The 27503-nt window shown below is 43.3% G+C and overlaps 1 protein-coding gene across 1 annotated transcript in view; it reads right to left on the minus strand.

Annotated features, from left to right (window-relative positions):
• The window catches only part of ITSN2 (intersectin 2), a 120208-nt gene that overhangs the window by 10595 nt on the left and 82110 nt on the right, over positions 1 to 27503 (minus strand). The window contains exons 26-28 of the mRNA XM_023511816.1: positions 7744 to 7865; positions 4497 to 4603; positions 3427 to 3610 (exon numbers count right to left, since the gene is read on the minus strand). Coding sequence (XP_023367584.1) covers positions 3427 to 3610; positions 4497 to 4603; positions 7744 to 7865 — 413 coding nt within the window. The remainder of the gene's footprint in view (positions 1 to 3426; positions 3611 to 4496; positions 4604 to 7743; positions 7866 to 27503) is intronic.

The following is a 27503-nucleotide window of genomic DNA, read 5'->3' on the forward strand; positions in this document are numbered from 1 at the left end:
ATTCGAACCCACCACCTTAGGTGTATGTGGCTGGTGCCTTAGCTGCTTGAGCCACAGGCGCCAAGCCTGTTTGTTTTTTTTTCTTAATTGAAACAAAATACTTAAAAAATTAATGATGACCAGGCATCCTAGCACTTTGGGAGGCTAAGGTGCAAATTTCTTTTAATAACTCAGGATCCAAATAACTCAGGATCCTCACACGCCAAGCCCCGCAGATGCTCCCTGGCTCTCACATGCTGTTCACAGCCTGTGCACTCACCCCACCTCTGCCTCTAGAGCAGCGGTTCTCAACCTGTAGGTCACAACCCCTTTTTTCCATTTGCAACAACGTGGCAATTAGGAAGGTTAAGAGCCACTCTCTAGAACCACTCTGTCCTGGCTGTGTTCCCAGCTTGCAGGCCTTCCAGGCCCTGTCTACATCTTTCTTCTCAACCTACTTTCACCTGAGCAGCTTCCAAGATTCCCTGCAGCTGAGCCCCAGTTCCTGGAGCCCAGACTGTTTCTGGAGTGCCACCTTATTCTCCTCCCTACTTGGATGCCCCAAGGGCACCTCAATCTCAGCCTAAGCAAAAAGTGGTTCTCATCTTCTCTCATGAAAGCTATCTTTTCTACCTCCATGTCTGAGTTGGTGGCACTACTCTGTCCCCAACCACCTATCCCTCCCCCACACCCAGGAACATCACTGACTCCCAACTCTGGCCTCTGAGCAGTGGATCCCCCAACTGTGTGTGTGCCCACTGCCCTGCTTGATTAGTAACAGTCACTGCCACCCATCAGGCACCTGCTGTGTGCCAGGTAATGTGTGAGCCTTACTGCTACTGCTCTGCACTTTCTTCTCGGCTTTGAAGACTTAGGTCCTGCTTCCTTGCCCAGGCTCACCACTGGGATACCTCCCTCTGTCCCTGACCTTCTCTGGCCACCACCGCTGCATCAGGCAGTAGAGGGAGAGGCATCTTGTTTCAGATGTCTCCATCCTACATCTGACCGTTAACACCAGGGGGACAAGGACAATGTCTTATTTGCTTCTAGTACAGGACCTGGAGCGTAGCCAGTACTCCAGGATGACCTTTTTTTTTTTCAGGATGACCATTTTTATTTTTATTTATTTTTTTGAGACAAAGCCTCAAACTATTCCCTCTGGGTAGAGTGCTGTGGCATCACAGCTCACAGCAACCTCCAACTCCTGGGCTCAAGTGAGTCTCTTGCCTCAGCCTCCCAAGTAGCTGGACCACAGGCGCCCACCACAAAGCCCAGCTATTTTTTGGTTGCAGCCGTCATTGTTGTTTGGTGGCCTGGGCTGGATTCAAACCCACCACCTTAGGTGTATGTGGCTGGTGCCTTAGCCACTTGAGCCACAGGCACCGAGCCAGGATGACCATTTTTAATGACTGAAAAATACATTTACTATCTTTACCTAATAATTTCCTCATTACTGGATATTTAAACTGCCTTTCCTTTTGTTTCTGGGTAAATCTATATATTTATATATATATATATATTTTTTGAGACAGAGCCTCAAGCTGTCCCCTTGGGTAGAGTGTTATGGCTTCACTGCTCACTGCAACCTCCAACTCCTGGGCTCAAGCGAGTCTCTTGCCTCCGCCTCCCAAGTAGCTGGGACCACAGGCGCCCGCCACAGCGCCCGGCTATTTTTTGGTTGCAGCCATCATTGTTGTTTGGCGGGTCCGGGCTGGGGACTCGAACCCGCCACCTTAGGTGTACGTGGCTGGCGCCTTAGCCAGTTGAGACACAGGCACCGAGCCTATATATTTATATTTTGCTATAATGGTATCATTCATCCTTTTTATTTCTATATTTTCTGAATCTTTTAAAAAAGTAAAACTTTAGAACACAGCTTATTATGACATTTTGCTTTTTAATGTAACCAATACAAGCCCTTTGATTATCAGATTGTAGAATATTTTTACTTTTCAGTATTGCTACAATTGTGATGACACTGATATCCTATTTACATTGTTATTTGGAAAAATACCTTTTTAAAAATCTTTTATTATGCATTAGAGGGTGAATGTTCTATTTTTAAGTTTTATTAATCATTTTAAAACATTCACAGGTACTAACAATTCTACATTTACGTAATTATCCTGATCACTGTTTAGTCTGTGATCTTGGTTTCTATATTTCTTTCAGTTTATTTCCAGGCGACTCCCTGCCTCCCACCCTTATCCCCAATTGAAGGGCTCGGTCCTCAATGCCTTACACTGAGCCATTTTTGTACCCTTCAGATCATAAGGAAAAATATAATGCTAATAATAATGCGCTGGTCTCTGTGCTAAAGTCCTTTATTTATTTATTTTTGTTTGCTTCTTTGTGGTTTTTTTTTGTAGTTTTTGGCCGGGGCTGGGTTTGAACCTGCCACCTCTGGCATATGGGACCGGGGCCCTACTCCTTTGAGCCACAGGCACTGCCCTGCTTCTTTATTTTTGAGGGTCTTGCTATATTGCCCAGGTCTCAAATTCCTGGGCTCCAGCAATCCTCCTGCCTTAGCTTCCTGAAGAGCTGGGATTACAGGCATGTGCCACTCTTCTTGGCTAAGGTCCTTTAAAAGTACTGTCTGATTAGGCCAGGCGCAATCCTAGCACTATGGAGGTGGAGGCGGGGATTGAGTTCAGGAGTTCGAGACCAGCCTGAGCCGGAGGAACACCTTGTCTCTAAATCATCTGGGCATGTGTCAGGCACCTATGGTCCCAGCTACTTAGGAGGCTGAGGCAAGAGAATCACTTGAGCCCAAGAGTTTGAGGTTTCTGTGAACTATGACTACACTACATTATGGGAACTATAGCATTCTTCTGAAGATGCGTAGTGAGACACCGTCTCAAAAAAAAAAAAAAAGAAAGTAAGTTGACATTCTGGTTGTTTTTTGGAGTATAAAGTAGCTAATAAGTAAATATGATTAAAAAACCACTTTGCGGCTCGGCGCCTATGGCTCAACCGGCTAAGGCGCCAGCCATGTACACCTAAGGTGGCGGGTTCGAATCCCCAGCCCAGACCCGCCAAACAACAATGACGGCTGCAACCAAAAAATAGCCGGGCGTTGTGGCGGGCGCCTGTGGTCCCAGCTACTTGGGAGGTGGAGGCAGGAGACTCGCTTGAGCCCAGGAGTTGGAGGTTGCTGTGAGCTGTAATGCCACGGCACTCTACCCAGGGGGACAGCTTGAGGCTCTGTCTCAAAAAAAAAAAAAAAAAAAAACCACTTTGCTATTAGATGGGAAAAATCATGGTCCTGGTGCCAAGAAAAATCAAGTCCAAATTCCTTGCTATGTTTGGGTTTCCCTTGGAAACTGCTGCAGATGCTTCACTCCTGAGATTCCCCACCTCACCCTTGTGGCTACTGCCTCCAGGCTCAGAGGGGCTGGCCTGCCTGCTATCCCAGCAAAGAAACCTACAAGGCCGGAATGGAGTTACCTTTAAGAATTCCTTGAAGTCTGTGTCTTCATCTGTCTTCTGCTGTAACAGAGCTGCTCCATTCAGCTGACAGCTGCAGAACCGGATGTACGCCTGCATGTGGGACAGTTCAGCTGCCAGGATGTCCCCGATCATCTGCACCGGCATCTTCTCACCCCCAGTCTTCTTCCGTACTCGCAAGGCCCTGCAAAAACACACTCTCACTTTTTGTTTCTAAGTGAATATCCTTGGTAATTGAAGGACGGATAACATGGCTAGACCAATGGTACCAGTGAGTTACCTAATAACCTCTGGTACCGGGAGAGAAAAGTCAGGAGGAAGAGAAGGCAACGAGGGCTGAAAGCTCTGCTGGCGAAGCCAACCTGGGTGAAATATAGCACAAAGAAAAAGATGTCTATACACTTGGGTGTTTCTAGGTCTTTAGGATTGTTGTGGCTTCACCTTAGCTTCTCAGTAAAATTTCTTTTGAAAATTCTAATATGTTCTCAGTTGAACCAAGAAAAAAAATTTCCAGTCTGTAAGAGAAAAAATGCAGCAGGGGCTGCAGAGGTCAGGTGTGGAAGCAGAGGGGCATCGCCTCTGAAGAGAGCTGCTGACCCCAGGACAGCAGAGACACAGGTAGAGCTGGGACTGCCAATCCTTCTCCTGGGAGTCTGTCCTCACAGGCATGAAGGAAGCAAAATCACCCCAAGGCATGGAACTCAGTGTGGGAGTTACACCTGGGCCACGAGCCACAGTTCTCTTCTGACTCTACCACCCTACTGCCAGAGTCAAGGACATCTTGCATGATGGAATCATGGATGCATGGAATCATGCATTAACATACTGTTTAATGATTTAATTTTTTTGTTATATTTCTTTACTTTCTTCAATAATTATGTATTTTACAGTTAAAAGGCACTTCATAGAATTATTATAAAATAAAAGGCCCGAGGGAGCAGAAAACAGGTGAAGCTCCTTTGCTAAGTAGCCCCCACAGAGGGTTATGTGTGACAGTCTCAGGGGTGTAGGGGTAGCCGGGTGTGGGGGTAACCCGGTGCAATGACAGATAGGCGATGCTCATGACTCACTTTAGCAGCTTTGTGTTAGACATGATGAGCTCTTTCCAGTTAACAAAGATCAAGGCCATTTCTCCTTCAGTGAGAAAGCCTGATTCTGCCATCCGTTTCTGAAAAACCTAAATTCAAAACAGAACAAGTTAGCAGAGTGTGGGGACACGCCCTGTGGGTCTGAATCAAGCAATGTCTTCATCCACAGAGACTAGTGAGACCACGGTGTTTCTGTATAAGCACACTTGGGACTGTGACATCTAACACCACATGCCTTCCCTACTTTGTAGGGATGACTACAAAGGACGAGGATGACTCTGAGGACTGAATCTCATTAAAAGGACATTCTCAAACCTACCTTATGAGGATGTCATGAAGGTTGGATGAAACCATGGGCATACAGCATCTACACATTGTGAGAGCTGCAGATTTGAGGAAGGTTGAGGACCTCAGAGTTCTGCCCCACAGCTGGGGAGAAGCTCAATGAGAGGACCAGGGTAATGACCTGGCTATCTACGAGACTGGCCCAAGTGGATTCTGGAGATTGGCTGACTCTGTATTCCACAGCACTGCTACGTACATACTCATGTGTACGCAGGTATTGGGGTGCGTGTGTTTGTAGGGTTATCAATTAACTTCATGGATGATGTGGCTGAAGCCGAGTCAGGTATTAACTACTCTCAATTGACCCATGAAGAAATAAAGGCTCATAGAGTGATTTGCTCAAGGTCACAAAGCTAAACCACGGAGGAGTTAGAACTAAAACTCAACTCTTTTTAATTCTAAATCCAAGTTTGCACTAAATAGCTAAGACTCCTAGGGGATGACTTTTTGTAAAAGTCTTAATGAAATAAATAGTCAAGTTATCTGAGACAACTCTTCTCATTTGCAATCTTTCCAAAATACAGGACATACTACTCTATGGAAGTGCTTCAGAGGCTCCCTGCTAGGTTTGTGGGAAGATAAAAACTCTGTGAGGTTCTCAAGTCCTGTGAGATCCACCCCTGCTGACCTCACCATCCTGGCCCTCAGGTATATGCTGGATAGTCTGTAGGTCCCTCATCCCCTTTGAATGCATCTTCCACTTCTGTTTCCTCCTCCTGGCCCAGCAAACTCACCCCTGTCTGTAGCATAACTGGGAAAAGAAGTCCTTGCTGGTGGGGGTGGTTCTCTCCTCTGTGCGCCAGTCTCCACTCACCCTACTGGGACGTCTGTAACTTGATGGGAATGTTCTCACCTCTTTGTTCTGGCACAGTGCTTTGTGCTTTGCCCAAGGTGAGTTTTCAATTAATGCTTACAGAATTCAGTTGCACATGGATTCATAGAATTCAGATGAAAGTTCCGGACACTCTCTAAAGCAATGGTTCTCAACCTTCCTAATGCCGCCTAATGTCGTACCCTTTAACACAGTTCCTCATGTGGTGACCCCCAATCATAAAATTATTTTTGTTGCTACTTCATAACTATAATTTTGCTACTGTTATGAATCGTAATGCAAATATCTGAAATGCAGGATATATTTTCATTGTTACAAAGGGGTCGCGACCCACAGGTTGAGAACTGCTGCTCTAAAGAGTTTTAAGGTTCCACATCAGACTGAAGAGGTCAGGCCACTCCTAGCAGAGTGTCCCTTAAGCTGGTTGATCTGTTCTGGGGCTGTTACTGGAGGACAAGGAAAGCACCTGGTTGTCTATTTGTTCTTTCATTCACTGATTAATTTATGCCACGTTGTTTAGTCCCTGCATTCAGCTGCTCTGTGCTGGGCTGGGTGGAGGTAAGCAGAGGGGAGTAAGATGGATGGGCCCTCTCGGAACCTTCCTAGGAATGGAGAGCAGAAAGTGGCATCTGTGAACAGTGCTTTTCACCCTAACTCCTTGACCCTGACAGGACAACTAGTCCTTCACAGCATCTCACGAGGCTGGCAGAGTGGGAATACCCAAGGCCCTGAGTGGCTGAGAGCCTGGCCTGAGGGGGAGGAAGGACCCAGTCACCTTCTGTGCACACCACTTAGAATCCCTCAGGGTTGGAATCTGACCAGCAGCAGGGCTGATCCCAGCAGGGGATTAATGATAAAAGAAGGGCTTTTCTTCTAGGCCATCTGTCCTGGCCAGGGAAGTGCAGACATAACACACCCCATTCACTGAGTACTTATGGGACGGCCCAAGGGCCAGGCGGGCTCTGAGAATGCAGGATGAGGCTGTGCAGCCCCTGGCTCTCAAGGGGCTCACAGACCTGAGGGAGACAGACATTATCACGGGAGAAGCTCAATACAGGGCACGCATGAGAGGAACTAGGTTCTGTGCCTGCCTGGATACTTCTGGCACACAGGCCTGCATTTAGCATGAAGAATGACTCCAGGACAGGACTACTGGGCACAGATGCAGAAGGACGCAGCCTCTGCTCCATTCTGCAGGTTTGCGCCTGTTGGGCCTGTGTAGGGACACTTGTTCTCTTCAGGTGGTCTGTTAAGTTAAGCATCTTCTCACCCGAGGGTCTTGACGCATTTACTGGAAACTAAAAGCCACAGAACAAACATATAATAGAAATATAAAGTCTTCTTTTATTCACTCAGACACCAATCATCTTTTTTTTTACAGTTTTTGGCCAGGGCTGGGTTTGAACCTGCCACCTCCAGCATATGGTGCCAGCGCCCTACTCCTTTGAGCCACAGGCGTCACCTGAAACACCAATCATCTTAAAATTCTATTCTAACAAGGACAGCTGTCATCAGCTTAGAGGTCACTGGTAACATTAATAGGCACAAACAGTAAATATTTGGGAAATATTTTACAATATGCTCCTAATTGGTTTTCCAAACTAATACAACATGAGGTGAACACTTTCACAGCTTCAAAAGTTCCTCAGGGAATACCAACATTTATAAAAACATGAGGTGTCAAACAGCAGGAGAAATACAGTTAAACAGAAACCTGAGGTAGGCGGAGTCTGCTTCAGGGCACTCACATCTGCTCTCCGCCCTGTGCTTCCTGGAAGGGGGTTTCTGCCATAGCTAAGGAAGGCACTCCCATGCCCTCTTGTTCTCCCTCTCCACTCGGGACGCCTAACCTAGGAGACAGCACTCATCCTAATGACAGACTTCCCAGCTCAAGCCTTCTCCAGTGGGCAGAGACAGCACTTGGAAGGGGTGAGAGCTTCTGCCACTATCTGTGAATTTTCACACCAGAAGTGACTCCTGGCTCTGCCCCTGAGCGGAAGCAGCCCCAAGACAGCAGGCGCCCCTAGCGCTAGCCAGCGCCAGGCCCCTCACCTCGATGACAAGCTGGAGGTCATCCATGTACCGCTCTTCAGTCTGGATCAGCTCGTGAATGTAGCCCTGTCTTTTCCTCTCAATTGGCTGCATTGTGTCCAGGGTTTGGAGATCAGCACACCCTGCGGACAGAACAGGGTAAAGTTTAAAACACTTCTGTCAGCTTTGGAGAAAATAGACATTTATCAGCACATGTGCTGGGTTTACAAATGCTGCTTTGAAAGAAGCACCCGGCTCAACACAGAGTGTCCGACCTCCCCGAGCAGCTCACACACGCGGAGCACCAGCCTCGGTGCCCCTCCAGGGCAAATGAGCAATGCCTGGGACATTTCATCCTCTCCCCGATTCCTTTTCTGAGGAGTAATAACAGAATTAAGGATTCTTATAAATGACCTCAAAGAGGTCAGAACTGTGAGGAGCTTGCGAAGAATCTCGCCATCTCAAGACATTTTTAAAGTTACTGAAAGGAGTAAATGAATCACATGCTTGAAGACCAGTGTTTTCCAAACAGCAGGTCATGCATAAGCCACTACTGGGCTGTTACATCAGTTTAGCTTCTAAAAATGCTGGTTCAGGCCAAGCATTAAAAAAAATTAAATAGAAACTATTCCCTCGCAGTTCCTGTGGACATTTTTAGTTAAGTACTGGAGATCTAAAAAGTATTTCTTACTGTGACTGTTATAAAAAATGGTTGAGAAATATGCTCCTAAATTTCTCAAAGGAAAATTCTAAGGTTATAAATCCCCGAATTCCCAGGATCCAGTGACTGCCAGCCAGACCACCGCCTTAACCCATAGGAACAGTGAGCTCCTGGTTTTGGATACACTGCAGGGATCCAGCCACAGGTGACTTTGCGGAAAATCGCCAGCAGCCTGGCGTTAGGGTGAGAGGCACTGTATTCACTCTGGATCGATTCACAGGCACATCAGAGCTGAACTAGATGCCAAACTGTGAAATGACACAATTCCAGAATCATTCAACAAGTAGCTGAGGGTAGACAAGGTGAATCCCTCAGGAAAGCCTTCCTCAAACAAAATGCACAATCAGTGTAAGTTGTCAGAATCTAAGTGGAGTCACTTGTAATAAAAATTCTGATGAATGGAGCCAGAGAAGGCTGTGGAGAGTTTCTCATGCATGAAAGCCCAACAACAGCAACTATCAAAAAGACTCTGCAAAAACCACAGCCTTGCACAAAGGCCATGGCAAGTGTACACCCACATCTGCCCAGCAACTGACTGGCATCACTCCTGATATTGATCCTTAGATCCAGGGATAATTACCTGAAAACAATTATGTGATCTTCCTCACCTTTCCTTCAGAAATCTTTGTTTTCCTTTACCTCCCAGAATATGCTCCTAGTTTCCTATAGGATGTGTATTCCTGTGGCAATGCCATTCCTGAATAAACACCAGTTTCTTTTAGAGAATCTCTCTCTCTGTTTTAGGTTGACAGCAGGGAGTACCAAGAAAGCTACAACATAAACAAGTGGCTTGTGTCAAAAAACTGGGAAAGAGGGCAGTGCCTGTGGCTCAAAGGAGTAGGGTGCTGGTTCTATATGCCAGAGGTGGCGGGTTCAAACCCAGCCCTGGTTAAAAACTGTAAAAAAAAAAAAAAAAATTGGGAAAGAGAACGTGTGGAAGCCCTTTTGTAGCAGAGGCAATCAGGAAAGGCAGCAGGGAGCAGGTGTCCCTGAAGTGGGGGGGCTTGAGGGATGCCAGGTGTCCTGGTCGATGTGATGTAGTGCCAGCAATGGGAATAAACCCCCAAAGCCCCGAGGCAGAACATGCAAGGATCACACTGGGTTTCCAAAGGGGATTTCTCTTTCTGATTTCCTTTGATTTGTTTTTTTTTGAGACAGAGTCTCACTATGTCGCCCTCAGTAGAGTGCCATTGTGTCACAGCTCACAGCAACCTCAAACTCCTGGGCTTAAGCAATTCTCTTGCCTCAGCCTCCCAAGTAGCTGGAACTATAGCGCCTGCCAAAATGCCTGGCTATGTTTTTTTGTTGCAGTTGTCATTGTTGTTTAGCTGGCCCGGGTTGGGTTTGAACCCACCAGTCTTGGTGCATGTGGCTGGCGTCGTAACCACTGTGCTCCGGGCACTGAGCCACCTTTGAATTTTTATATATTTTGTATAGATTTGGGTTTACTGATAGTTCCAATGAAGATAGCTTTGCTATTATCTGTAGATGTCAACAGAACAATAGCTCAAACAAATTACTCCTACAAGGGGAAAAAAATTTCAATAAGACAGGTCATGTTTGATGCTACCAAGATGAAACCACAGTGCTACTGGTCACGCTTTCGGGGGATAGTATTTTATTCTGATCTGCTGGGGAGAGACTGAGTATTGTGAAATTCCTAAGGCTGGTTTGGGTGTTTGCTTGACTAGGCAGAGGAGTTGATGGCCAGATACCTAGCAGAATGGTGCTGCTCAGAGTGGCCAGGCAACTCTGATGGAAGCAACTAGAACAGTTGCTAAGGTTACCCCAACTCTTACACCAGTGTCTTCCAAACTTCATGCTCTGCTTTCAAGATTTTTGCCATATCCAAGTCCACTATTATTTACTTAATATTTTTCTCTAGATTTACTCATTTGAAGTCAAATGTGTTCATTGTGTTTATTCTAAAGTCATTAACATAAATACATAGTAATTCAAATAAAACGAGTTCACCAGGGTACTACTTTGCACATCACTACGTTGTGTACCACAGGAGATGCGTATCACATGTTGAAAACCAATGATTTACATTAAAACCCACAAGCATAGCCTAGCTGGAATAATAGGAAAAGCCTCAGATATTCTGTTGGTTCTAAAGCTGGACCATACATGATATTAGCTTTATCAGGATAATGTGGGATTAAATATTTGTAGGTTATCAATATTTAATCAATTATTAAAATTAATTTCATCTGTTTCTTTTCACTTTTTTTTTTTAATTTTTTTTGAGACAAAGTCTCACTTTTGCTGCCCAGGCCAGGGTGCAGTGGCATCATCTTAGCTCATAGCAACTTCAAACTCTTAGGCTCAAGTGATCCTCCTGCCTCAGTCTCTTAAGAAGCTGGGACTACTGGTGTGAGTCACCATGCTAGTCTAATTTTTTCTATTTTTAAAGGCAAGAGGATCACTTGAGCCTAGGCGGCTGAGGCTACAGCGATCTGTGATCATGCCACTGCACTCCAGCCAGAGCAATAGAGACCCCTAACAAACACACTTGCTCAAGCTGGTCCTGAACTCCTGACCTCAAGTGATCCTCCCACCTTAGCTTTCCAAATGCTACAATTATCGATGTGAGCCACCGTGCTCTGCCCACTTTTCATTTCTCCTTATTGTGACGGTGGGCAATATTTGTTTGTTAGGGGTCTCTATTGCTCTGGCTGGAGTGCAGTGGCATGATCACAGATCGCTGTAGCCTCAACTCCCTGGGCTCAAGTGATCCTCTTGCCTCAGCCTCCCAAGTAGCTGGGACTACTGTGCCGCCATGCCACCAGCTAAGGAAAAATTTTACATTACATATGGGACTGCCTTATGCTCACATTACATTTCTACTGAACAGCTCATGCCAGCTGCTGCATTTTTTATGTTCCTCTCCTCACAAATGTTCAATGTCTTCTCTGTTTGCAGAATGAAGTCCTAACTTGGTGGCCAGGGCTCCAGAGTCTCCACGACCTGGCTTCACCAAGTTTTCCAGGCTAAGCTTTTGCTGCACATTCACCTCTGAGCCCCGGGGCCCCAGTCCTCATCATGTGCCACACACACTCCCCCCGGCTCTGTTGCCGTTTCCTCCTTTCCTCCACCCACGGCCTCTTCCCCATAAAGAACCACCTTACTCACCTTCACGGTGCACCTTGAGGGATGCTACTCTGGGAGACCTTTCCCATCCCTCTGTCCCACTTATCCCCAAACTTCCCTCCTTTGTGTTTCCATGGTACTGGTTTGTTATCTGCATTTTATTTCATTTCTTTTTTTTTTTTTTTGTGAGACAGAGTCTTATTTTGTTACCCTCGGTAAAGTGCCATGGTGTTATAGGTCACAGCAACCTCAAACTCTAGGGCTCAAGGGATCCTCTTGCCACAGCCTCCCTTATAGCTGAAACTACAGGTGCCCACCATGACACCCAGATATTTTTAGAGATAGGGTCTTACTCTTGTACAGGCTGGTCTTGAACTCCTGAACTCAGGCAATCCACTCACCACGGCCTCCCAGAGTGCTAGGATTACAGGCATGAGCCACCACGCCTGGCTGTACCTGTATTTTAAATGTTCACATTATTGGCTCAGTGCCTGTGGCTCAAGTGGCTAAGGCGCCAGCCACATACACCCAAGGTGGTGGGTTCAAATCCAGCCCGGGCCTGCCAAACAACGATGGCTGCAACCAAAAAGTAGCTGGGGGTTGTGGCGGGCGCTTGTGGTCCCAGCTACTCAGGAGGCTGAGGCAGGAGACTCACTTGAGCCCAGGAGTTAGAGGTTGCTGTGAGCTGTGATGCCACGGCACTCTACCCAGGGGGACAGCTGGAGGCTCCTGTCTCAAAAAGAAAAATAAATAAATAAATAAATAAATGTTCACATTATCTAACTTGTGCTGGTTAATCTGTAAGATTGGTGTACTAGTGTCTCCCACTGGAGTTTGGGGCTGTGGCTAACACTGTGTTGGTCTTGTGCCTGTGTGTCCCCAGATCCAGTTCTCACCTTTTCCCTGGTCTGCTCTGGGCTGATAAAAGCCAACCCTGCCTTTTCTAAGCTTCTGTTTTGGTTGGCTTCTGGCTATGCTTGGCTAGTAAGTCTTTTGGTAGGAGACTGAAGATTACAGGGTGGACTAGTAAAAAAAATCCTGCAGTCAGAACAGTGAGATGATACGGCTTTTCATCTTTAGTGGGTAAAGAATGGAAAAGTTAGGCTTGCACCTCACAGAAACTTGGAATTCAAAAATTCCCAAACTTATGAATTAATACAAAAATTGGTTCTTGGCAGTAATACCCTCAGTGGGGTTGGCCAAAGAAAATGTACAACTCGTCTGGCGGGTCACACTCACCACCTGCTTCCACAGGATATCCAGAAGACCTAAGTCTCTCTAAAGATGAGCTCAAAGTAAAACAATTACAAAAAACAAGGAACAAATCTACCATAAATTAAAAAATGAGGATTAAGGCTCCAGGAACACAAGAAAACAGGACAAAATATAAATGGAGATATAAAAAGTATGTATGTTTAACATAACCCAAGACACCACAGGTGGAGTCTATGAAAAAAGAATAGACAGATTTGGGAAAAAATGGCAAACATTGCCAGAGAAATAATAATTAAAAAAAATTGCAGATTAAACACAAGTGAGGAAGGAATTAGTAAACCTGAAAACAGATCTGAAGAAATCACAGAATACAGACTTTTCTTAGAAAGAAAAGAGCTGGCAAACATCCAGTGGAGGGTAAGAAACAGAGGCAGGACGACTAGACTCAGGTGCACATGAGAGCAGTCTAGTGGGGAACAGGGAGAAAGGAGGGAGCAAAGACTGAGATTACAGTGCCCAAGACACTTCTAGAGTTGAGGAATGACAGAACTCCTCAAATTCCAGAGGAACAATGACTGGAGGATACACACCCTTTTCAGTAACCCACAGGACCAATTTCAAAACACAATAAAGAATCTATATTACTGTGGAAAAAAATGTTCTGAATATAGCTGGAAAATCACACATGTAACATTACTCTCAAAGGTTTCAGTTCGAGGAAGAAGAGCTCCCTAATATGCCCAGGTAACTTCCTCCTTGAGTAAAAGTTACTCACTTAACTTGACCCATCACTAGCATTTGGGACAGCTGATGAACCTTTCCTCTGTAAAATCTTTTTTCACTTGGTCTCTAGGTCACCCCCTCTCCTCAGATCCCCCTAGCTCACCGCTCAACCCTGCTCAGCTCCTGTTCTTGCTCCTCCTCAACTCTCCTAGAGGGTCTCGTCTACGCATGCTCAGAGCCTCGGTGCTCTAGCTCCGTCTCACGCCTTTGGTATGTACTGACATAGTCACGATTTTACACGCCAGCCTGAACATCTCCTCTGATCTCCCTGTGTCCTACCACAAACTCAGTATCTCCATCTGGATGTCTAAAAGGCACATCAAGAAAACCAAACTCCTAATCATCTTCCTCTTTTTTTTTTTTTTTTTTTTTTGAGACAGAGCCTCAAGCTGTCCCCCTGGGTAGAGTGCCGTGGCATTACAGCTCACAGCAACCTCCAACTCCTGGGCTCAAGCGAGTCTCCTGCCTCCGCCTCCCAAGTAGCTGGGACCACAGGCGCCCGCCACAAGGCCTGGCTATTTTTGGTTGCAGCCGTCATTGTTGTTTGGCGGGTCCGGGCTGGGGATTCGAACCCGCCACCTTAGGTGTACGTGGGGTTGAGCTATAGGCGCCGAGCCTTCCTCCTTCATTATACCCTATCTCCATCTGCTCTGGCCCAAATCATGGGAGACATCTTTGATAATCTCTCTTCTCACAATCCACCTTCAATCCTCCTGGAGGCTCTATCTTCACATCCATTCACAATCCAATCGCTTGTCATCGTGTCCAACATGGTCACCCTGATCTAAGCCACCATCATCTTGTGCTTGCTTAATGAACTAGCTTCCTAATGTATCTCCTTGATTGTGACCCCTTCCTTCATTTTTTTAAATTAAAAAAATTTAAATTATTATGGGTACATAACAGTTGTATATCTTATTAGGGTCCATGTGACGTTTTGATACAGGCATACAATGTGAATTAATCAATCTGGGGTAATGGGGTATCCATCACCTCAGGTGTTTTTTCTTTGTGCCAGGAACATTCCAAATCTACTCTTTTTGGTTAAAATATACCCTAACTTATTGTTGATTATAGTCACTTTGTTGTGCTATCAAATATTGTAACATTCTATCCAACTATATTTTACATCCATTAACCATCCACTTTATCCCCTCTCCCTGTTGCCCTTCCCAGCCTTGGTAACTGTAACTCTACCCTGTTGCCATGAGAGCAATTGTTTTTAATATTTATTTATTTTCCCTAAGGGGAATTTTACTGATGGCTCTAGCTTCCACATATGAGTGGCTTATTCTTGGCTTATTTTATTTATTTATTTATTTTTTTGAGACAGAGCCTCAAGCTGTCACCCTGGGTAGAGTGCCGTGGCATCACAGCTCATAGCAACCTCCAACTCCTAGGCTCAAGCGAGTCCCCTGCTTCCGCCTCCCAAGAAGCTGGGACTATAGGCGCCCGCCACAACGCCCGGCTATTTTTTGGTTGCAGCCATCATTGTTGTTTGGCGGGCCCAGGCTGGATTCAAACCCGCCAGCTCAGGTGTATGTGGCTGGCGCCTTAGCTGCTTGAGTCACAGGCGCCAAGCCATTCTTGCCTTATTTCACTTAACATAATATTCTCTATTCCAACTTGCACATGGCTCATTTTCATTCCTTTTGTGGCTGTATAATATTCCATCATGCATATCCACTATAATTTCTTTATCCATTCATCTGGATAAATTCATTACAAATCTTGGCTACTAAGAATAGTGCTGCAATAAGAGTGCAGATATCTTCTCTTGATATATTGATCTCCCCTCTTTGAATACATACCCAGCATGGGATTGCTGGGTCATATGGTAGTTCTGTTTTTAGTTCTGTCATCTGTTCTCCTTAGTGGGTGCACTAATTTACATTGCCACCAACAGTGTACAAGAATTCCCCTTCCTCCACATCTTCACATTATTGCTTGTCTTTTTGATGAAAGCCATTTTAACTGGGGTGAGATAATATTTCATTGTAGTTTTGATTTGCATTTATCTGATGGCTAATGTTGACCATCTTTTTCGTATACGTGTTGGCCATTCGTATGTCTTCTTTTGAGAGATGCCCATTTTTTTTTTTTTTTTTTTGAGACAGAGCCTCAAGCTGTCCCCCTGGGTAGAGTACCGTGGCATTACAGCTCACAGCAACCTCCAACTCCTGGGCTCAAGCGAGTCTCCTGCCTCCGCCTCCCAAGTAGCTGGGACCACAGGCGCCCACCACAACACCCGGCTATTTTTTGGTTGCAGCCGTCATTGTTGTTTGGCGGGTCCGGGCTGGGGATTCGAACCCGCCACCTTAGGTGTACGTGGCTGGCGCCTTAGCCGGTTGAGCTATAGGCGCCGAGCCGAGAGATGCCCATTTTTTAATCAGATTATTTTATTTTTTCCTATTGAGTTGTTGGAGCTCCTTATATATTCCAGTTATTAATCCCTTGTCAGATGAGAAGTTTGCAGATTTTTTCCCCATTCTGTGCGTTGTCTCTTCACGTTGATTTCTAGCCTGATGTGATCACTTTTGTTCAACTTTGTTTTGGTTGCCTGTGCTTTGGGGGTATTACTCAAGAAATCACTGCCCAGACCAATGTCCTGAAGCAGGTCCCCAAATATTTTCTTTTAGTAGTTTCATACTTTCAGGTCTTGTTTTTAATCCATTTTGTTTTGATTTTTGCATCTGATGAGTGATACCAGTCTGGTTTCAGTCTTTTAGATGTGGATATACAGTTTTCCCAGCCTCATTTACTGAAGAGACTGTGCTTTCTCTACTGCATGTTCTTGGCATCTTTGTTGAAGATAACTTCCGTGTGGATTTATTTTTGGGTTGTCTATTATGTTCCATTGGTCTACGTGTCTGTTTTTATGGCAGTACCATGGTGTTTTGGTTACTACAGCTCTGTAGTATAATTTGAAGCCAGGTAATGTGATTCCTCCGGTTTTTTTGTGCAAGATGACTTTGGCTATTCTGGGTGGTTCCAACTTTAGAATTATTTTTTCTATTTCTATAAAGAATATCAATAATATTGATTCTTCTAATACACAAACATGGAGTATCCTTCCACTTTTTGGTGTCCAATTTCTTTCATCAATGTTTTAAAGTTTTCATTCTGGAGATCCTTCACTTCTTTGGTTAAGTTGATTCCTAGGTATTTTATTTGTAGCTATTGTAAATGAGATCACTTTCTTGGTTTCTTTTTACAATTGCTTACTGTTGGGATATAGAAATTCTACTGATTTTTTTTTATTTCTTATAGCATAACTGTGTACGTTATCTACTGATTTTTTTTTTTTTTTTTTTTTTTTTGAGACAGAGCCTCAAGCTGTCCCCCTGGGTAGAGTGCCGTGGCATTACAGCTCACAGCAACCTCCAACTCCTGGGCTCAAGCGAGTCTCCTGCCTCCGCCTCCCAAGTAGCTGGGACCACAGGCGCCCGCCACAACGCCCGGCCATTTTTTGGCTGCAGCCGTCATTGTTGTTTGGCGGGTCCAGGCTGGGGATTCGAACCCGCCACCTTAGGTGTACGTGGCTGGCGCCTTAGCCGGTTAAGCTATAGGCGCCGAGCCATCTACTGATTTTTTAATGTTGATTTTCTATCTTTCAACTTTACTGAATTTATCAGTTCTAGATATAGGATCATATTACAGATCATCTGCAAACAAGGATAACTTAACTTCTTCTTTTCTAATTTAGATGCCCTTTCTTTCTCTTGTCTGACTGCTCTAGCTGGAACTTTAAATACTATGTTGAACAATAGTGGTGAAAGTGGACATCCTTGTCTTGTTCCAGGTCTTAGAGGAAAGCCTTTCAGTTTTTCCACATTCAGGGTGATACTTGCTGGGGGTCTGTCATATATGGCTTTTATCATGTTGAGATAAGTTCCTGCTATACCTAGGATTTTGTGAGTTTTTAGCATGAAGAGATCTTGTATTTTATGAAATGCTTGTTCAGAATCAATAAGTAATCATAAGGTTTTTATCCTTCACTCTGTTGATACGATGTACATCACATTGATTGATTTGGGCATGCTGAACTACCCTGTAACCCTGAGATGAATCCCACTTGATCATGATGAATAATCTTTTTAACGTGTTGTTGAATTTGATTTGTACTTTGAGGAATTTTACATTTATGTTCATCAGAGATGGTGGCTTACGCTTTCAGTTTTTGGTGCATCTTTGGTTTGGTATTAGGGTGATACGGTCTCAGAGAATGAGTTGGGAATATTCTCTCCTCCTTAATTTTTTGGAATAGTTTAAGTAGGATTGGTATTATTTCTTCTTTGAATGTTTGGTAGAAGTCACCAGTGAAACCTCTGGGTCCTGGGCTTTTCATGGATGGGAAATTTTTTATTACTGCTTTTATCTCCTTACTTGTTATTGGTTTACTCAGGTTTTTGATTTCTTCCTGGTTCAATCTTGATAGGTTGAATGTGTCTAGGAATTTATTCATTTCTTCTAGGTTTTCTAATTTATTGGCATATGGTTGCTCATAGTAGTCTATGATGACCCTTTGAATTTCTGCAGTATCAGTTGTAATAATGTCTACTTTTCAACTCCAATTTTATTTGGGTCTGCTCTCCTTTTTTTTTAGACTGGTTAAAGTGTCAGTTTTGTTTATCTTGCCAAACAAACCCAACTTCTTGTTTCATTGATCTACTGTATTTTTTGGTTCCAATTTCATTTATTTCTGCTCTGATCTTTATTATTTCTCCTACTTATTTTGGGTTTGGTTTGCTCTTGTTTTCCTAGTTCGTGGAGATGCATGATTAGATTGGTTATTTGAAACTTTTCTACTTTTTTGATGCAGACACTTACTGCTATAAATTTTTGTCTTATTGCTGCTTTTACTTTATCCCACAGGTTTTGATATTTGGTGTTTTCATTTTTATTTATTTCAAGAATTTAAAATTTCCTTCCACTCAGGAATGTATGGTCTAATTTTCATGTGTGGGGAGTTTCCAATGTTCCTCTTGTTACTGATTTCTAGTTTTATTTTTATTTATTCATTTGTTCATTTCATTGTTCCAGGTTTGACTTCTAATTTTATTTCACTGTGGTCAGGGAAAATACTTGGGATGACTTCAATTTTTTTTAATTCTTTAAGACCAGTTTTGTGGCCTAACATATGATCTATCCTTGAGAATGACCCATGAGCTGAGGTATAGAATGTGTATTCTGCAACTGCTAAATGACCCTTCTCTCTTTTAAAAATAGCAAGTCAGAGAGATCCTATTAAACCGTATCAGATCCTATCACTCCTTTCACTGAAACTCTCCAGTGGGCTCTTTTCACTTTCAGCAAAGCCTAAGTTCTTACCAACAGCCCCAAAACCCTAAACACCTCTCCTATCTGTTCAGTCAGATCTGCACCTCATTTCCCCCTTTGTCCCAGCCACACTGGCCTCTGCACTGTTCCTCAAGCATCACAGGCACATCCTGCTTCAGGCCCGTTGTATGTGCTGCCCCTCTGCGTGGAATAATGTTCAGATATCCACATGGCTCCCTCCAGATCTTCACATCCTCCAATTCTTTGCTCCCATGTCACCATTTCAGAGAGGCTTTGTCCAAGTATCCTAGTCAGAATAAAATCCCTCTGGATGCCCCCCACAGCATTCCCTCCCCCTACCCATTTTATTTTTCTAAGATACCTCACACTTCACTTATTCATTTTGTTCACTTTCCGTTTTACCTTACTCAAATGCCAGCCCCCCGAGGGCAGGAATTTTTTGCTTATTTTATGATTCTCTATCCCCAGTGCATGACATACAGTAGGGCTTCAGTAAGTATTTACAGAATATGATGTGAAGTTAAACTCTGAGCTGCAGAGGACAGTATAGCAGTATTACCTACAGGTGGTCAAATTGATGGAACTTCCTGACAGATCCTCTCTGGAAGACAGAGAGAGTGGGCAAAAAAGAAAAATAAGAGATCTGCTGGGCATGGTGGCTCACGTCTGTAATCCCAGCACTTGGGAGGCCAAGGAGGGTAATCCCAGCCCTTGGGACTGCCTGAACTCACAGGTTCAAGACCAGCCTGAGCCAGAGTGAGACCTCGTCTCTAAAAATAGTCAGGCGTTGCGGCAGACACCTGTGGTCCCAGATACTTGGGAGGCTGAGGCAAGAGAATTGCTCAGCCCAAGAGTTAGAGGTTGCTGTGAGCTGTGAAGCCACGGCACTCTACTACCAAGGGTGACCAAAAAAAGAAAGAAAGAAAAATGAGAGATCCCAACTATTATCAGAGGCATAATTAAGAGTGGGCTGGGTCATAAGACTCCCACATTGTGGGAGGATATGGAGACTGAAAGGCAAATTATGAATAATACAGATGAAAAGTCTGTGACCCACCATAGTTGGGAACCACTGTTCTAAATTTCAGGGCAAACAGGAACAAGAAGCAAGAGATGCTTATGAAAGGAGAGGAGAAAGATCTGGGAAGATTCCAAAAGGGGAAGGACAAAAGACAATTTGTGATGATGAACACAGACGGCTTGTTCAGATTATGTCGTAAGTCCTAGAAAAGTCCTCACCCATTCCGAGGACAGCAATGCCAGTGAACAATGCTATTCTCTGTGTGCCCAATTTAGCAGTCAGAGTATCACATAATGGTTTCCAGTTGCACTGTGGTTAAGCTCAGTGAAAAGATGAGATTTTAACAGTAAATCGAGATGAATACACTGTGTGCATTTTCTAAAGGCTGACTTCATAACTGAAATTTTATCAGGGCACTAGAGAATTATTGGATATTTTGTCAAAAAATAGCCTTTCATCTACTTGAAAAATATTTATTAAGTACAGACAACGTACCAGATAGCATGCTTCCACCATGAAGCCACTTGTGTTTTTGTTTTTGGAAATCCAAATAATTCTTGAACCAATTTTTAAACTCTAACCAATGACTACTGTTAACACAGAGTCTTTCAGTACCTGGAAACGTGACTTGATCAGCCTGGATCATTCATTGCAGTTCATTTTTTCCTCTTCTCACCTCTTCTTGAAATTAACTGACAACTGTTCTGCCTTTGTGGTTTGGAATAACAGCAGCTCCCAGCTAAAGGAAAAGCAGTATGGGGGAGGCTGGTGACTCAAGAGCTCGAGATCTGAATTCAGATCTGAACTTGAGTCCCTACTCTACCAGTTACCCAGACAAGGCAAAATGTTTATTTATCATTTGGTACACAGCCAATGCTTACTAAATCTTAGCCGTTATTTCTATAATTTATAACATCTATTATGTGTCAGACACCAAAGTAGTGCTTCATAAATCCTTAAATTTCATCTGCAATGTAGGTATTATTATCCTCATTATACAGACAAGGCCAAGGCCAGAGAGGTGAGATGGCGGAGCGGGGATTCAAAGCAATCTTCTGACTATCCCCACTATGCTCACGTCATCACTCTCTTTAAATGACTAAGTGAATTTTGCCTTTTGACAACAGCATTAAAAGCTCTCCTACATACATCTTCCATAGTCAGTTGTTCTTGCTTACAACAGTTTAAAAAGTGATTCTAAATTTTTTATGGAGAGGTAAAGACCCAGACTAGCCAACACAATATTAAAGGAAGACAAAGTTGGAGGACTGACCCTATCCAACCTTAAGACTTAGAATAGGCTTGGCGCTTGTAGCTCAAGCGGCTAGGGAGCCAGCCACATACACCAGAGCTGGCGGGTTCGAAACCAGCCTGGGCCTGCCACACAACAATGACAACTGTGACCAAAAAATAGCCAGGTGTTGCGGTGGGCACTTGTAGTCCCAGCTACTTGGGAGGCTGAGGCAAGAGAATTGCTTAAGCCCAGGAGTTGGAGGTTGCTGTGAGCTGCAATGTCACAGCACTCTATCCAGGGTGACAGCTTGAGGCTTTGTTTAAAAAAAAAAAAAAGACTTAGTATAAAGCTACATTAATCAAGACAGACAAATAGATCAATGGAACAAAACAGAGGCCAGAAATAGATCCATATACATACAGCCAACTGACCTTTGCCAGAGGAGGAAAGGCAATGCGATAGAGCAAAGATAGTCTTTTCAACAAATAGTGTTAGAACTGGACATCTAAATGCCAAAAAAAAAAAAAAAAAAAAAAAGAATCTAGATTCAGACCTATACCTTTCACAAAAATTAACTCAAAACAGACAGACCCAAATGTGAAAAACAACTATAAAACTCTTAGAAGATAACATAAGAGAAAATCTAGATGACTGTGAATTTGGTGATGACTTTTTAGATGTGACACCAAAAGCTTAGTCCATGAAAGAAAGGAATGGGTAAGGAGAACTTCATTAAAGTAAAAAAAAAAAAAATTGTTGTGTAATAGACAGTTAAGAGTATGAGAAGACAAACTAGAGACTGGGAGAAAATATTTGCAAAAGACACATATGTTAAAGAACTATTACCCAAAATATGGAAAGAACTTTTTTTTTTTGGAGACCGAGTCTCCCTATTTTTTTTTGAGACAGAATCTTACTATGTCACCCTTGGCAGAGGGCTATGGCATCACAGCTCACAGCAACCTCAAACTCTTGGGCTTAAGTGATTCTCTTGCCTCAGCCTCCCAAGTAGCTGGGCCTACTGGCACTCACCACAACGCCCGGCTATTTTTTTTGTAGTTGTTATTGTTGTTTGGTAGGCCTGGGCCAGGTCCCAACCTGCCAGCCCTGGTGTATGTGGCCGGCACCCTAGTCGCTGAGCTACAGGTGCCGAGCCTGGAAAGGACACTTAACACTCAAAAATGATAATTAAAAAATGGGCCAAAGACCTTAACAGACACTTCACCAAAGTTATGCAGAGGGCAAATAAGCACATGAAAGTATGTTCCACATCACCTGGCATCAGGTAACTGCAAATTAAAACAAGATACCACTACACACCTGTTAGAATGCTCAGACCCCCCCCCCCCAATGCTGACAACATGAAATGCTGGCGAGGATGTGGAACAGGAACTCACTGATCGCTGGTAGGAATGCAAAACAGTAGAGCCACTCTGGGAGACAGTTGGCTGTTACTAAACTAAACATACTCTTACCATACTATCCACCCAAAGGAATTGAAAACTTACATGCACTCCTACACGCAGATATTATAGCAGCTTTATTCATAGTTATCACAAATTGGAAGCAACCGAGAAGTCCTTTGGTAAGTGAATGGATACAATGGTATATTCAGAAAATGGAAAACATTCAACGTTAAATAACAATTGCTGAAATAACAATTGAGAACTAAAAAGAAACAAATTATCAAGCCATGAAAAGATCTGGAAGAACTTAAATGCCTACTACTAAGTGTAAGAAGCCAATCTGAAAACGCTACAGACCTCATGACACTCTTGAACAAAAGGCAAAACCATGGGGGCACTAAAAGAGCAGTGGTTGCTAGGGGTGGAGGGGTGGGAGGATGAACGTAGGTGGAACGCCAGAAGATTTTTTAGGGCAGTGAAACTTCTCTGTATGATACTACAGCGGTGGGTACATGTCATTTAACATCTGTCCAAACCCACAGAATGCACATCATCAAGAGCGAACCCTAACGTAAAGCACGAAGTTTGAGTGATGATGACATGTCAGTGTGCATCAACCATAACAAACGTACTGCTCCTCAGGACGCCGTCAATAAGGAAGGCCATGCATGTGCTGGGGCAGGAAATACACGGGATCTCTGTCCCCCTCTCTCAATTTTGCTGTGAACCTAAACTGCTCTAAAAATTAAAGTCTTTTAAAAAAGAGGTTATGAAGACAAACAACTAAATTTAAAAAATCAGGCAAAGATTTGAATAGACATTTCTCCAAAGAAGATAGGAAAATGGCCAATAAGCACATGAAAAGATGTGCGATATCATTAGTCATTCAGGAAATGCAAATCAAAAACCACCATGAGAGGTCACTTTACACCCATAAGGAGAGCTATAATAAAAAAGTCAAATAATAGTAAGTCCTGGTGAGGATGCAGAGAAACAGAAACACTGATACACTGCTGGTGGGAATAGAAAATGAGGCAGCCATATTGGCAATCTGGCAGTTTCTCAAAATGTTAAACAGAGATTTACCATTTGACCTAGCAATTCTACTCCTAGATATAAACTCAAAAAACAAAGACATATGTTCACACTAAAACTCGTACACAAGTGTTCACAGCAGCATTACTCATAATAGACAAAAAGTAGAAATAACCCAGATGTCTATCAACTGATGAACAAAATATAGGGTTTTTTGTCGTTGCATTTATTTATTTACTTATTTTTGAGACAGAGTTTCAACTCTGTCACTCTCGATAGAGTGCGGTGGCCTCACAGCTCACAGCAACCTCAAACTCTTGGGCTCAAATGATTCTCTAGCCTCAGCCTCCCGAGTAGCTGGGACTACAGGCGCCCACCACAACACCTGGGTATTTTTAGAGGCAGGGTCTTACTCTAGCTCAGGCTGCTCTCAACCTTGTGAGCTCAGGCAATCCACCTGCCTCAGCCTCCCAAAGTGCAATGATTTTACAGGCCTGAGACACTGTGCCTGGCAACAAAATTTATTATTATCCACACATGAAATATTAGACATAAAAAACAATGATATACTGATACATGCTACAACATGGATGAACCTTGAAAACATTATGCTGAGTAAAATAAGCAAATCACAAAATGCTACACATTTTATGATTCCACATATATGAAATGGGGAATAGGCAAACATATGGAGACAGAAAATAGATCAGTGGCTGCTCAGGGTTTGGGGACCATCGGGGGACAGGGAAGTGATAATATAGGGTTTAAGTGACAGGGTCTATGTTGCCCAGGCTGGAATGCAGTGGCTATTCATAGGCATGACCACAGGGCACTACAGCCTCAAGCTCCTGGCCTTAAATGATTCTCCTGCTTCAGCTTCCCAAGTAGATGGGACTACAGGCATGCACCACCACATCCAGCCAGGGGCTCATTTTGAGCTGTTAACTATGTTCTATAGTTGGCTTGGTGCTCGTAGCTCAGTGAGAAGGGTGCCAGCCACATACACCAAGGCTGGCAGGTTCGAGCCTGGCCTGGGCCTGCTAAACAATAATGACAACTGCAACCAAAGAATAGCCGGGCATAGGGAGGTTGAGGCAAGAGAATTGCTTAAGCCTAAGAGTTGGAGGTTGCTGTGAGCTGTGATGCCACACACTCTACTAAGGGTGACACAGTAAGACTCTGTCTCAAAAAAAAAAAAAAAAGAATGTTCTATAATTAATCATGGCAATGGTTGTACAACTCTGTGAATATATTAAAAACCACTGAATTGTACACTTTAAGTGAGTGAACTACATGGTATATGAATTCTCTCTCAGTAAAGCTGTTACAAAAAAAGGTGATTATGTTCAGCTGTATCTTTCGGGAGACTATTGTTACATATTCTTGTCCTTGTTTATTATACTCAGTCCTTGCTGCCTTGCTTCTTCTCTGTCTTTTTACACAGAGAAGACATGGTGCAATCTCTGATTTTTTTTTTTCTTTTACTGGTGTGAGTAATGGCTGTACGGCCAGAACTACACAACTATGAAAATGGTGGTAATACTGGCACATGACTGTAGAGGTTAAGGGCATGGACTTGGCAACCAGGCCATAAACCAATTCTACCACTTACTAGCTGTGTAACTTTGGACGAGCTATTTAACCTCTCAGTTTTAACTTTCACATCTGAAAAAAGAACAGAATAAAGAAGTAATGCATTCAAGGACCTTAGAGAAGTACCTAGAGTAGCAAGTCCTCAACAAAAGGGCACTCTTCCTCTTTACTGGTACATGAGATGGTTGCTCAGCCAGAATTTCATTTTCTAAAAACGGTGGTATCAGCACAACAATCTATTCTTGTAGAATCTTGTTTCTTATCTTTATGAATTCCTCTCACTATCCAGCCCTCAATTGCTGATCTCCTTAGAAGTCTCATCTCTTCAAGTAACTTCATCAACTAGTTCAACAACTACCGACATGCGTCATTCCACCAGCTGGTGTAGTCTGATCCTATGTACCTTGATTTTACCTGACTACCTGCTAGACAAGTCTATCTGGACGGCCCACACATGCTTTGTAGTCAAAACCAGACTCATCATCGTTCCATAACTCTGATTTTTTTTTTTTTTTTTGAGATAGAGCTTCAAGCTGTCCCCCGGGTAGAGTGCTGTGGCATCACAGTTCACAGCAACCTCCAATTCCTGGGCTCAAGCGAGTCTCCTGCCTCAGCCTCCCAAGTAGCTGGGACCACAGGTGCCCATCACAACGCCTGGCTATTTTTGGTTGCAGCCGTCATTGTTGTTTTTGGCGAGCCCAGGCTGGATTCGAACCCTTAGGCGTATGTGGCTGGCGCCTTAGCCACTTGAGCCACAGGTGCCGAGCCCCTAACTCTGATTTTTCACTGAAGCTGGTGGCACCATCATCCCACCCTGTCACCCAAGATACAAACCTGGAAGTGACTCTTCCATCTACCCTCACATTCCATCACCCCCAACTCCTGCCAATTCCCCCCAGAACTCTGTTTCATCATTTTTTTCTCCACCTTGGCTGCATTATTAGAATCATCTGTGAGGCTTTAAAAAATCCAAAGTGGTCAAATTTCAGGCCACTTTAACTTCAAGCATCAATAGCTTTTGAAATCTTCCCAGATGATTCCAACAGAGCCGAGGGAACCAAACTAGAGAATCTCAGGTTTAACCTTTGGCCTCTGAAGCCTCAACTTTCACTGTTCCTGGCTCTGCACTTGCACTCTACCAAAAATGAACTGCTTATAATCACCTCCCCCGACCTCTGCCAGGATGTTTCTTCTCTTTTCATACTCTCTGATGTCCCACCCCTCAACATGCTTACTCCTACTCAGGGATCTGGGAATTGCTTCCTCTAGGAAGTTTTCTTTCATTCATCAATCTATGGTTGAATTAGGTATTCCTCTTTTGGTGTTCAGTAATTATCACTGTGCTTAGTAATTATAAAAAGCCTGATCCTCTCACAGGGCAATGTACTACCTAAAGCTAGAACCTTCTGGAATTCATTTTTGTTACTCCCAGTACATAGTTTGGCTGTTTGCAAATAATATATGTTAGTTGACTAACTTTCCAAAAGAAAGGAAAGGCTTTTTGGAAAGAGTGTGTTTATGCTATGCATTTGATGAATGGGCTGGATTTAGACTCATGTTTTTCTTCCCACCCAAGGGCTCACAAACCACCCATTTGATTACTTAAGTGTAATATTCAGCTTAACTCTGATACTTGATCACTGAGGTTTTCTTTTACACAGACTCTTACTTTATACTAAAACAAGTCTTATTCTACATTTGCAAGGAGTATCAATTTGTGTAGTTCTGTTGGATCTTTCTATAAAAAACTTGTAGTTAAGTACGTAAATAACATAATAGTCTATTATTATTCTAAATTACATTTTCCTTTAGTTTTGTAAGCAGTAACATTAAAATCACAATTTCTTTCACTTTTGGGATACATGATTATCTTGAATCAAATCAACTCTGCCTTGACCACTTGAAAATTTTTGTCCCCTATGATATGAAACAATCTGCTGGCCTACACTCAGAGACTACATTAAGAAAAAAGAGAAATATCAAGGACATTTAATCACAACTACATATAAAAATTAAAAATAAGTTTTAAACATGTTTTGAAAGAAATACACAATACAAATAATATAGTTTGTGTTCTTTTAATAAACACTCTTGCATAGTTATATTACAATTCTGTAAAAATAAGAACAGATTATCTCATGCCAAGCGTGCCCAGCATTTGTACAATCTCAATACTTTTAATACTATAGTTTTCAAGACACACAAAATAAAATTTTAAGGCAAAACAGCACTTTGCAACAATTTAAGAATTTATTACATTACAATAGCATCACAGCAGCATCCAATAAATGCCCCTTTAGGCAAAAATCTCTTAGTATTTCCATTATAGGTTCTATTTACATGAATTCATAACTTGGTAAAATTCATTCTAAGAAACTT

Source organism: Otolemur garnettii, unplaced genomic scaffold, assembly GCF_000181295.1.
Source record: "Otolemur garnettii isolate 467f Iridium unplaced genomic scaffold, OtoGar3 scaffold00022, whole genome shotgun sequence".
In the NCBI taxonomy this organism is placed as follows: Eukaryota; Metazoa; Chordata; class Mammalia; order Primates; family Galagidae; genus Otolemur; species Otolemur garnettii.